The 13274-nt window shown below is 46.1% G+C and overlaps 1 protein-coding gene across 4 annotated transcripts in view; it reads right to left on the bottom strand.

Annotated features, from left to right (window-relative positions):
- Positions 1 to 13274, bottom strand: part of LOC141088006 (protein arginine N-methyltransferase 7-like) — a 235930-nt gene that overhangs the window by 215867 nt on the left and 6789 nt on the right. For 2 of the 4 annotated variants that reach the window (XM_073573838.1, XM_073573840.1), the window contains exons 2-4: positions 13023 to 13155; positions 11134 to 11170; positions 10849 to 10998 (exon numbers count right to left, since the gene is read on the bottom strand). In XM_073573838.1, the coding sequence (XP_073429939.1) occupies positions 10849 to 10998; positions 11134 to 11170; positions 13023 to 13114 (279 nt within the window). In that variant the 5' untranslated portion in view covers positions 13115 to 13155. Of the gene's footprint in view, positions 1 to 10848; positions 10999 to 11133; positions 11171 to 13022; positions 13156 to 13274 lie in introns of those variants that run through there. The other 2 variants (XM_073573839.1, XM_073573842.1) reach the window with 2 other exon arrangements.

The following is a 13274-nucleotide window of genomic DNA, read 5'->3' as shown; positions in this document are numbered from 1 at the left end:
GCCGTGTTTTACAGATGATGTGGTATGCTTTGGATCATGAGCTGTACCACGCCTTCGCCATACTTTTCTCTTTCCATCATTCTGGTAGAGGTTGATCTTGGTTTCATCTGTCCAAAGAATGTTCTTCCAGAACTGTGCTGGCTTTTTTAGATGGTTTTTTAGCAAAGTCCAGTCTAGCCTTTTGATTCTTGATGCTTATGAGTGGCTTGCACCGTGCAGTGAACCCTCTGTATTTACTTTCATGCAGTCTTCTCTTTATGGTAGATTTGGATATTGATACGCCTACCTCCTGGAGAGTGTTGTTCACTTGGTTGGCTGTTGTGAAGGGGTTTCTCTTCACCATGGAGTCTATTCTGCGATCATCCACCACTGTTGTCTTTCGTGGGCGCCCAGGTCTTTTTGCATTGATGAGTTCACCAGTGCTTTCTTTCTCAGGATGTACCAAACTGTAGATTTGGCCACTCCTAATGTTGTAGCAATTTCTCGGATGGGTTTTTTTTTCTGTTTTTGCAGCTTAAGGATGGCTTGTTTCACTTGCATGGAGAGGGCTCCTTTGACCGCATGTTTCCTTCACAGCAAAACATTCCAAATGCAAGCACCACACCTCAAATCAACTCCAGGCCTTTTATCTGCTTAATTGAGAATGACATAACGAAGGGATTGCCCACACCTGTCCATGAAATAGCCTTGGAGTCAATTGTCCAATTACTTTTGGTCCCTTTAAAAACAGGGTGGCACATGTTAAGGAGCTGAAACTCCTAAACCCTTCATCCAATTTTAATGTGGATACTGTGGTGTAGTAACCACTGTGTCCGCTAGGGGGCGCTGTGTGGATGTCCCAGGAGAAAGGATGAATGGCAGAATACTGAATGGCCATTATGTATCTCAAAGTGGGTGGCTTTGAGATGGAGACTTATGTGTTGATCAGCAGTGATACTGCTGAGGTGCTGCTTTAATGTGACAGGGAGAAGTCTCCAGGTAACTAGGGAGATGGGTAGGCCAGTTACCTACAAACCCACCCTGGGGGTGAGTTTAAAGAACACTGTTGTAAAGAGTGTGTAAATGCTTGAAGGACCTGTGATGAGGTCAGAGTCATGTGACCCGGTGGCGTGGCTTTGAACCATATGTGGCCAGAGTAGGTCACAGGTGGTGAATGCAGGGACCCGATTGGTCCATTTGGAAGGTCTCGTGTGGCTACCTTCCTGACAGCATGTGGACGCTGTGTTTAATGGCTGCAAGTGCCTTAGAGTTCCCTGGAGGGAATGAATGTCTGCAGTATGGAGAAGCAGCCATGAGAGAACCCTGACGGGGTGAGATATAACTGTGAGGCTGAAAAGCCTGCGTATTGGACATTGCTAACAGAGTGAAGCTCTGTCGTTAAACGCTATGCCGTTTATATGATCTTTATGTTGCTGTTATGGGTTTATGATGCCTAGTAAACCGTATGGACTGTTATGATCTGATGTAAAATCTGTGCCGGATCTGATTTTGTGGCTGCTGACCGAGTATCCCCTACCCGAATAACAGCGATACCTTACAATTGGTGGAGAATGCGGGCATTGTTGTAGCCTTGTTGCTGGGAGCAATGGAAGGGGACTGCAAAGTCGGTTGCTAAGGGCAATGGGTTCCAAAGGCATATGTTGCAGTGCTGGCAACGCTGAGCAAGGAAGGATGACGGTTGAGGAAGTCACTGACCGGCTGTGGTTCTGGAACCGTGGGGCGGCCTAGTGAGTAAGGCACTTTCCGAATCGGTGAACCCAGTGCGGCCGTTTCCCCAGGAGAAAGAGACTGGTGATTGCTATAGGGTGCCTCTGTGGAGAAGAGGTATCCGAGGACCTGTGTGGCCGACACAGGTAACGGACAGGTGTTCGTGTTGTACTGACCTGGGTCAGTGATAAAGACTGTGTACCTGGAGGGTTCAGTGAGCAAGGTCCTGGAGGGTCAGTGTTGGGAGATTCTAGGAGAAGAATCGGATCCCTGGAGCACGTGGTATGACCTTGGACCTGGTGAGGCGTGAGTGTTGGGCAGTCTCAGGCGGAGACGGATGTCCTGAAGAGCACCCGCTAAGCCTCTGGACCTGGTGAGGCCGGTGTGTTGGGAAACCCTGGGAGGAGGGCCGCTCCCTGAAGAGCACCCGATGCGCCCCGTGTGTTGGACGGTCTCGGGCGGAGACGGAACGTCCTGAATAGCACACAGAAAGGACGTGAGTTTTGTGTGGTGTGTTTTTTTTTCTTTTCTCAACTTAGCCTGCGGTGGCTCAGTGTGAGGCAAGAAGGTGACAAGCGGCTTCCTGTAACTCGGCGGGGTTACGAAGGTGACACCAGCAGCTGTGTGTGAACAGCAGCCAGAGGTGTCGGTGATAGGTGACAGCAGGAGCTGTGGTGGTGCCAACAAGGAATTGTGTGGTATCTTTAAAAAAGACAAACTGTGTTGTGTGAACTGAGGTCTGAGAAGACCGGTATAACGGACATGGGGAAATCCCAAAAGGGGGCGGTGGCCCAAATCGGGGTGGTAGCCCAAAAGAGGGTGGAGTCCCAGAAGGGGGCGGTGACCCAAATTGGGGTGGTAACACAAAAAGTGGAGTCCCAGAGGGGGGCAGTGACCCAAATTGGGGTTGTAACTCAAAAAGGGGTGGAGTCCCGGGAGGGGGCGGTGACCCAAATTGGGATGGTTCAGGAAATGGCAGCACTAGTTGCCTCAGTGGGTATGTCTGGGGAACCACAGTGTTTCTGTATGAGTTTTGAGGAGTGCGGAATGTATTTTCCAGATAATGACGACCCACAGGTGTGTACCGTGATGCTGCACAGTGAAGGAGTCTCTGGTAGACTGGACTCAGAGTCAGGTGACTGACAGGAACTCCTCTCGTTTTATCTCTGACCGAGAAAAACGCCAGAGTTCGCTGTAAACATGGGGTCACGGTGAACTATGCAGTAGACAGAGTAATGTTCGAGGAGACCAAAGGTGGTGAGTGCCAAGGGGGCAGGATACCACGTGACTTAGTCTATGCCTTGGAGAGGGGCCAGAAAATATGGGAAGCAAGGTGTGCCACAGTCCGCGCTGCTGAGTCCACAAAATCACCTGGGATGCAAGATGTTGTAACAAAGTACTTCTTTATTCCTTCTTACGCGTTTCGGCGCCCTTCCTGGCACCTTCCTCAGTTGATCCCTGAGGAAGGTGCCAGGAAGGGCGCCGAAACGCGTAGGAAGGCATAAAGAAGTACTTTGTTACAACATCTTGCATCCCAGGTGATTTTGTGGACTCAGCAGCGCGGACTGTGGCACACCTTGCTTCCCATATTTTCTGGCAGTTTTTCCACGTTGGAGTGGTCGGTGGAAGTCCTGCAGCAGCTGATACTGTGTTATGTCTTCAAGCCAGTTGTGGGTCACACAACTGGAATAGGTGAGTGGAACTGCATTACACCACTCACATTGTAGTGTCACTAGTGATAGGGCACTATTGCGCCTCTTGTTCCCCCACCCTTTTTGTATTGGAGAGGGGCCAGGACTTTGTGTTGCTTGATGATTGTGACGAACAGCCCACCGCTGTTCGCCCAATACGGTGACTAACGGGGGTCCCGCTGCCACCAAAACGCGATGGACAGCGGACTCTGTGTCACCACTATGTCACAATCCCACCACTGACACGGGTGTATCAGCGGACGGAGGGACACGACACACTGCCGGCACACGGCTATCACAGGCACAGTGGGGGCTTATCTTAGTTATCCCACCACTGACACCATGTGACAAAAATATCCAGCAAGCTAATCTCGCTCTAACAATTTGCCGCAGGGGGGGTTTATTTTGGATGCCCCACCACTGCTATAACCTTCTACGAACTGCGGGGATTTATGGATATCCCACTTTCTCTGTTCCACTTTGGAACTCGCAGCTCTCCGGGGCCCCCCTTACCCTCAGGTCAGTCAGGGAACTGCACCTAGGATAATTAGTCGCCGGACGGGCTGCTTGTTGTGAACCGGCGGTTAGGCTACTGCAGTGAGGGAATTATCAATGCTGTGGCCGCAGCCCCTCATTCAGCAATATAAGACCCTTCTGTACTGCCAGCTAGCCGCAATCACCGTGCTCAACGCGCTGCCACCAGTCACGGTTTACTTAATTCACAGTGTTAAACTAAGAGGGTCCGTGGCCAACCCCTTGAATTAGTAGCGATTATCTAACAAAGGCGTATAGTTCGATTCTTAGAGCATGGAGGCAGACTAAATATTAAATCATTTATTCCCCGAAAAAGTAGGGCAGTGATTACAGATAAAAGTTGCTATAAAATTGAGACATTAATTATGTACAGTTACAAATATAAAAGATGGATGAACAAAGAAAGTAACACTCACGGTTGTTCATGACTCTTTAGGCAAAACCATGTGGCTGAGTGGGGGAAGGAGAAGGCGGAGCCACATATCTCCGCTCATTTGCAGGCCTCTCTGGCACAAGGACTGGAGCTCTTCTGACCTCCCTGTACGGGAGGGGTACCTTATAGCCCGGGTGTGTGACATCACCGAAAGGGGCAGTCTGGAGAGTTCCCACCTCTCTTACTCTCTAGGTAGAAATCTTACTAAAACTTATAATAATCATAACTTAGCGAGGGGAGCTCGCACAAACACATATTTGGTATGATTGGTTGTAATTTACCGAATAGGATCCGAAAACACCAAACATGCCATAACTGTGACATTCTATTTGGGAGTACTCCATAATTCAGGTTCTGGAAGTCTGAGAACTACGCAAAAGGCAAAGTAGGGAAGCCGGGTCCTCACAGATCACAAATATATGATTGTTATTTCTCTGTCATGTATGGTTTGCGAGCTAGGCTTCTTTTTAATATTTCCTATATTGATCCCAGCACATTTCCAGAGAACAAAGGGATCTTTTTCCCCTAGCTAATTAACATTCCTGCTCTTCGAGAGAAAGTTGTTGGTTTCAAGTTTCACAAGGCCCTGCACATGAAGGGTTGATAACACTTGGGGGAAGGGACTGCTACAGCTTCATGCTAGGCTGACAGTTTACAATGTCATAGAATGGAGGATTTCTAGCACATTCCAACAGAAAACATCATATTTTGCTGACATTGTATATAACAATGATGTATGGTCGAATGAGGGAGACGTTTCTACTGTTGGATTAACAGGTATTGAGACGGTGACTTGTTGTGAGTTCATTTTCCCCTTCACTACTGAGGCCCGAGGAACTCCCTCTTCTGGTAAAGGTAGTGAGCCTGATTATCAAACACCTGAGTCTGATGATGATGACTGGCTGAGTGGAGTCACTGACTGGATATAAGGCTGCCGACGCCCTTCTGCCCTGCGGGTGATTTCTCTGTGGGATCCTTGGAGACCAGTCTGAATTCCTGCTCCTCTAAAGCTAAGTTTTCTGCTCGGCCTTTTGCATTTGTGCTTAGACTTTGTTTTGCTTTGTTTTTCTGGATTTCTGCCATTCCCTGCTGGGGTGTGCTGAATTCCTTTAGCTCTGTCTTCTGAAAATACCTGAGTGCTGATTTAGTTTTTGAAGCCTAGCCGCTTCAGGGTCTTTTTCAGATCAGCTTGTTGGCTTATGTCTTTGATAGGGTTTTGGCAGATTGCAGGCAGCAACCTTCCTTTCCTGTCCTGTTTAGCTAGCTTGGGCCCCATCGTTTGCTCAGCCTATCTTTCTATCTGTGTGAGTGTTTTTTCATCTTGCTTCACCGTCATTATATGTTGGGGGCTGCCTTTTACTTTGGGGTCTGCTCTGGGGCAGTTTAGATTTCCTTTTCTGTCTTTAGGCTATTTAGCGCTCCGGCTGTGATCGAGGGGTCTAGAGCATCGTAGGAACCCCCCACGGCTACTGCTAGTTGTGTTGATAGGTTCAGGGCTCTGCAATCTGATAGTTGCCAACTTCTCTGGTTTTCTGGACGTAGCTTCTATTTTTGTGTCTGCTTCCTACGGTGACTCAATCATAACAGTGACTGCTCCTGACGTGGACAGGTCAGAGGTAGAACTGACCGGAAGAAGAAGTACATCTGCCCGACTGACGGACCTGACGTCTCGTGACCAGACAGATGGTGGGCTGGGAGATGAGGTGACTGGAGTGGACATACGGTCAGAGAGTAATTGGAGGGTTGACTCGGATGATCGGCGTGACTCAGACTCTAGGGGTGACTGTGGCTCTGAGAGAGAAAGGGAGCACAGACTAGATGACCTAGAGAAAGAAGTCTTCGAGCTCAAAGGTCACCTGGCATCGTGGCAAGGTCTGAATAAGTCCCTCAGAGAAGAGGTAGGAGTACTAACAGAAACTGTAAGAGGTCTTCTGCGGGAGAAGAAGTGGGACGAAGACTTACAGCGGCCAGGCCTGAATGAGGAACAGTGTGAAGACAAAAAGAAACTGAAAAGTATGGAAGCAGAGGTGATTCATTTGCAGACAGAGCTTGCTGCTGCAGAGTGTGCTAAAAGACAAGCACAGCAGGAAAGAGATGAACTGGCTGATGTGATTGCCAACAACAGAGGTGAAGGTGCTCTGGCTTTGGAAGAAAAGAGGCGGTTAGAGTCTCGCATTGTTCAGCTTGAAGAAGTAGTGGAGGAAGAACACGGCAACGTTGAATTAGCCAATGACAAGCTGAGAAAGGCCACACTTCAGGTTGACCAGATGGATGCTGATCTGAAGACAGAATGTAGTAATACTCAGAAGAATGAGAGTGCCCGTCAGCAATTAGTTCGCCAGAATAAGAAAAGGTTGCACTACTGGAGGAACAGCTTGATGCAGTAATTAAAGTGCGACAATCTGATAGCAAACAAGTACGTCGTACGGAGAAAAAACTGAAGGTTGTACTAAGGCAAATGGATGACGAAAGGCGTAATTCTGAGCAGTACAAAGGCCTGGCGGAGGGAAATGATGTGCATCTGAAACAGTTGAAACACCAGGTGGAAGAAGCAGAGAAAGAGGCTCAACATGCCAATACGTTTCACCGTAGGTTACAGTGTGAACTGGAGGTTGCTACGGAGACAGCAGATGCAAAGAACTGTGAGGTTAATGCACTGAAAAGTAAACTTAGATGTGGTGGGGTACCATTTCTTACAAGACGCTTAGATAGAGAAAGGATGGTGACTAACCAGTGTCTGACGACGCAGACAGACCGTGATTGGAGGGTCAAAGCCAATGACCGATATTCTGACCGCTGGAGGCGGGGGGAGGTCTAACGTAGGAACGAGGCCGTATGACAGATGGAGACGGTTCTCTCGACCTGTGGGGCAAGGTGTAGTGAGTGCCCGGTCGCGAGACCCTGGTGTAATGTTCAGGGCTGTGGAGTCGGTAAGCCAAACCTGCGACTCCGACTCCGACTCCTCAATTTCCCTTACACCGACTCCAACGCCGACTCCGACTCCCACACATATTGCTTATATTTAAGTGAAAAATTTATTGTAGTACAATGTGAACCTCAGACATTTAATCATTTTTATGATCCAATAATCAAGATATTTAGATAGAACAGAATATATATTGGTGTACTACCCGGTTTTCATTCTTTTTGGTACAGATACGATATGGATAGACAGATATGGATAAATGGATAGAGCAGATTTCTAATCTGCTTTTGCTATTGAAAACATTATCTATGAGCTCAAAAACCTTTCAGGTGATGCGGTTTTTTAAAAAGATGATCAGCTTTTGCAGCTGAAAAACGTATCCTCAAAAAACACAGGAAAAACGCTGTGTGAATGTAGCCTTAGATCAGGAATAGAACAGCCATTTATAGGACATTTCATAACTTTCCCAAACTCCTATGAAAAAATATTCAGCACATCCTGCATTGAATTACTGTACCCAATTTATTATATATTTTAGGAGTCGGAGTCGGTCCATTTTATACCGACTCCAACTCCGACTCCACCAAAATGAGCACCGACTCCGACTCCACAGCCCTGGTAATGTTGTGTGTTCAACCCCAAAAGTTTGAACAGAGGGGGGAGGTATGTGGTGTAGTAACCACTGTGTCCGCTAGGGGGCGCTGTGTGGATGTCCCAGGAGAAAGGATGAATGGCAGAATACTGAATGGCCATTCTGTATCTCAAAGTGGGTGGCTTTGAGATGGAGACTTATGTGTTGATCAGCAGTGATACTGCTGAGGTGCTGCTTTAATGTGACCGGGAGAAGTCTCCAGGTAACTAGGGAGATGGGCGGGCCAGTTACGTACAAACCCACCCAGGGGGTGTGTTTAAAGAACACTGTTGTAAAGAGTGTGTAAATGCTTGAAGGACCTGTGATGTCAGAGTCATGTGACCCAGTGGACGTGGCTATGAACCATATAATGTGGCCAGAGTAGGTCACAGGTGATGAATGCAGGGACCCGATTGGTCCATTTGGAAGGTCTCGTGTGGCTACCTTCCTGACAGCATGTGGACGCTGTGTTTAATGGCTGCAAGTGCCTTAGAGTTCCCTGGAGGGAATGAATGTCTGCAGTATGGAGAAGCAGCCATGAGAGAACCCTGACGGGGTGAGATATAACTGTGAGGCTGAAAAGCCTGCGTATTGGACATTGCTAACAGAGTGAAGCTCTGTCATGGACGCTATGCCGTTTATATGATCTTTATGTTGCTGTTATGGGTTTATGATGCCTAATAAACCGCATGGACTGTTATGATTTGATGGAAAATCTGTGCCGGATCTGATTTTGTGGCTGCTGAGCGAGTATCCCCTACCCGAATAACAGCGCTACCTTACAATACCCTCAAATGAAAGCTGAAAGTCTGAACTTCAACTGCATCTGAATTGTTTTGTTTAAAATTCATTGTGGTAATGTCTAGAACCAAAATTAGAAAAATGTTGTCTCTGTCCAAATATATATGGACCTAACTGTGTGTATATATATATATATATATATATATATATATATATATATATATATATATATATATATATATTTATAAAACAAGAGAAAATGGAACAGCACAATCCAAAATCTTCAGGTGCAAAGGCCTCCCAAGAAATTATCCCAAGAGCCAAAATTCACATATAAAAAAAGGCAACACTCCTTTTCAAAGAGAAAAAAATGTGGTTTTATTTCAGACCCACATGGTTGGCGACGCTTCGGCTCATGCAGAGCCATTATCAAGTATATATATATATATATATATATATATATATATATATATATATATACACACACATACATACACACAGTATATATATATATATATATATATATATATATATATATATATATATATATATATATATATATATATATATATATATATTTTACACTGCTCAAAAAAAATTGTCCCCCCCAGAGAGGAGCAGAGAGCACATGACAGAAATGAATCCACTGCTAGGTTACATATCAGTACATCTCAAGGAACTCCCTGCTCAGTGCCACCCAGCTCAGGACTGTGGGATGGAGGATGTTTGATGAGTATATGGGCACGGGACTATGGGATGGAGGATGCGTGATTGGTATATGGGCATGTGACTATGGGATGGAGGATATGTATGATGGGTATATGGGCACAGGACTATGGGATGGAGGATATGTGATGGGCATATGGGAGCGGACTATGGGATGGAGCATGTGAGATGGGAATACGGGCACAGGACTATGGGATGGAGGATATGTATGATGGGTATATGCAAGAAATGAAAATTGAACGGCTCCCAGGTGAGTCTCACTTTGCCAAGTCATGATCACGATCCTTATTTACTGACAGATTATTGGTACAATGCAGCCGGTATTCAGTGCTCAGCATTGAAAAAACAAGTATGTGCTCAATGGAAAAGCAGAAAAAAGATGCGACACTCAGCGGATTGCTGTATGACCAGAGTCCTTTATTTTACCGTGTGTGGTGTGGACAAAGGCTGATCGGGCTGGTGAACAGCGGCATGGGGGGAAAAAAGACGGATGACGGCCGTTTCGTGTACTTGACGCTTCAACGGGTCCAAGGATTGAGGGTGTATGGGCACGGGACTATGGGATGGAGAATGTATGATGATTATATGGGCACGGGACTATGGGATGGAGGATGTGTGATGGGTATTTGGGCATGGGACTATAGGATGTACGATATGTATGATGGGTATATGGGCACTGGACTATGGGATGGAGGATAATCATTATAATTTGTTATCACTAACCACAGTTAGTTACTATGTCCGGGCAACGCCGGGCTCTTCAGCTAGTATTATCTAAAAACTGGCAAACCGGTGCTCTTTTGGCCACGGTAACAATGATTACTGCTCGTAGGTGACACCTTGTGCATATCTAGTACAAGGGTGGCGTGAAGCAGTTGGCATCAACATATCAGGTTGTGGTACTCGTGGGCTCATCTCTAGTGGGAAAATGCCCTGTTTATCATATTTTATGAGAACTCCTCCACATGCTGCGTACATAACCAGAGATTGCCCGGCACTGCGGACACAAAATGTACACCAAGTCAACTTTTGGTGCATATTTTCACTGCAGTCTTCACTCTTCACAATGTAGAAGGTAAAATCTGCACCACCTCCGATACAAATCCACAGCAAACTAATCCAATGGGTCGAAAATGAAAAAAAATGAAGCAACTTGGCATAACATCTCAATTGGATGTAGCTTACTACTTTATGTACACAGCTACACTGCAGATATATGTGTCTTCATGACTACCGACTACAAACAATCCCTGCAGAATTACCAGCAGGAGCGGCTGCATACCAGATGAAGAAAACACTTTACAGCAGGACTGTGGATTACACAGGGTTCATTGGCAGCCTGTAGCCATAGAAACACATATGTCTCTAATGGAGCTGTGTACACGAAAAGTAATTCTTTACAATATTTTATGCTAATTAACCACAGACGGTGAGGAGAGACTTTAGCAGACCAGTTCACCTCAATGGCAAAGCAGTAGTCCGCGCCAGCTGTGAGAGCCATCATGGATAAGAGTCCAGTCCCGGTCCCAATGTCGAGAACAATGGCCTCTTCTCCTCTTTCCTTCACCCGCTTCACTGCAGCCCGGATGCCCTGGTAATACTTCTCATTCTGCCGAACATGAGCAACATGTCATCATATCAAATAAAACTAAATAATATACTGAACAGATTATTCATGAAAAAGCTGAAAGTTCACAGGTTATTAAGATGCAACTTCAATGCTTCTAGTAAAGAAAAAGCGTACCCGGTCCTTGTCATGTAGCATATCGGCATACGAAGACCTGCAGGAAAGGAAGGCAAACATCAGGGGTCCATAAAAGGCCATCAGCCCAGCAGAACACATTCAATAGATATTTACAATGATACAGTGATGGCTGTCTCCCCAGATACCCCCGTACACACGAACGCTCCGCTGGCACCCCTGTGCTCTCCGTGAGGGAGCCAAACTAAAGGACAACGGGTATTATCAAGGAGGAAGTTATACTCTATCGCCGGGATAGGAAGGAGCTTTCCAATCACAGGGTGTCTGACAACTGGGGTCTCCAGCGATCCCAAGAACAAGTGCTCTATTTATTCTTAAGAGTGGCGAAGACCATCCGAGTGCTGCACTCCGCTATCGCCGGTGCGCTCATGAAAAGTGAATGGAGCAGTAATGTGCCCGATCGACCAATGCTCCATTCACAGAGAGCTTGTCAGAGCTCCAGGTCTCAGGATCGAGGGGGCCTGGTCGGGCACCCAACATTGGAAAGTTATCCCTTACATGGATAACAGATAACCTTGAAACTAGAAAATATGCCATTAAATATTAAAAAAAAAACATTGGTTATTCACTTCTTAAATTCACTGATACTTCAGTAGCGGTGTCCGGTGGCACCCAACAGTCTTTCTATACTTTTACTGCAACTATGACATAACGTACATGCATATGATCGCTGCAGCAAACCTCTGGCCCTAGTGGTGATACTAGCATGTATAGCAAAAGACCCCTGAGACCAGGGATTGGCTGCAGCGGTCACATTGATGGTCATCATGTCATGGCTACAATAGATGAAACAAATGCTACAAAACAGTGGTGCAGTGAGCTCCAAATGTACATAACATTAAAGTATCAGTCATAGTAGGGTGTTTAAAAAGGTTTACATTTTATTAATCAAAAGGTAAAACATCTAATTAATCAAATGACAAATGTGACATCATTTACAAACAGATTAGTAGATCAATGGTGAGAACACACAAGGATGTCACCATAGGTAATAATATGTATAGGTCAAAACATGTAAGGATAACTAGCAATCACACCATATACCAAGGTTAACATAAAACGAAATAGTAATAAAGCCTGATGTAGAAAAATGGAATTGGACAACAATATGGTATAGCCACAAGAGGGCAGCAGTGTTCTCACAATGCTGTCAATTATGTCATGTTTGTCATTTGATTAATTAGATTTCTTAACTTTTGATTAATACATTGATACCTTTTTTAAACAAACTATTATGACTGATACTTTAGTGTTATATACCATAGATGGCCCACTACTCCACTATTATGTCGGATTTATTCATTTGGGAGATGCCCTTTCCCTATTGGGGTTATGGTACTCATGCATACTCATTGCTTATTCGATAGATGAAACAAAGACTGAGTGGTGCAAACATCACACCCCTTCAAGAAAGGGGGACAGCACCCCTGTTCTATGACCGGTAGGGATCCCAGTGGGGGACCCCAGGTGACCTGATACTAATACCCTATGATGGATAAGTGATATGCTTTTCTTGATGGACGCCTGCTTGTCAGCACAAGGAACGCTGATCCTCTGAAGACAATGCCAACTTCCAATGGGTATCTCCTGAGGCCAAAAAGCATGAAGCATTTGGAGCATCATATAAATATTAATAGGCTTTGTCTTCTGTACATGACATTCTTCAAGGCACCATAGGGGACCTCCGGAAGGGTTGGGGGCCCAGCAATGCTGTGTGAGGCTGAGCGTCCCCACCGGTGGGTGTAATGACCACCAGGCTCTCCAGAGACGTGCCTACCCTTTCCGGACCCACAGTGTCCATGGTATACCTCGCAGCCGAGGTCTGGGTGTACTCCTTATGCATTCTGGATTTCATCATCTATCCCACTAACCGGGCAATCTCTTGGTGATAATCATAACTCTCATCCTCTTCTATCCAGTCCAATGACCCCGTAATGGGGTTAACCCGACCGCAGAACACCATCCACGCGCCCGTCGTAAACTTTATATGTCACTGGGAAACAGCTGTAAAGAAACAAAAAGTCTCAGCGTCATGTAGAGTACGGTGTACATCAGTGTGTGACAGCCTGCCCCCATGATCAGTAAGGGGCAGTGTACCAGCGTCATGTAGAGTACGGTGTACA

This window comes from Dendrobates tinctorius, unplaced genomic scaffold (genome assembly GCF_039654945.1).
Source record: "Dendrobates tinctorius isolate UK_male_01 unplaced genomic scaffold, ASM3965494v1 ptg000037l, whole genome shotgun sequence".
Lineage (NCBI taxonomy): Eukaryota > Metazoa > Chordata > Amphibia > Anura > Dendrobatidae > Dendrobates > Dendrobates tinctorius.
The sequence above is the reverse complement of the archived record's forward strand: the minus strand, read 5'-3'. Positions and strand labels throughout refer to the sequence as shown.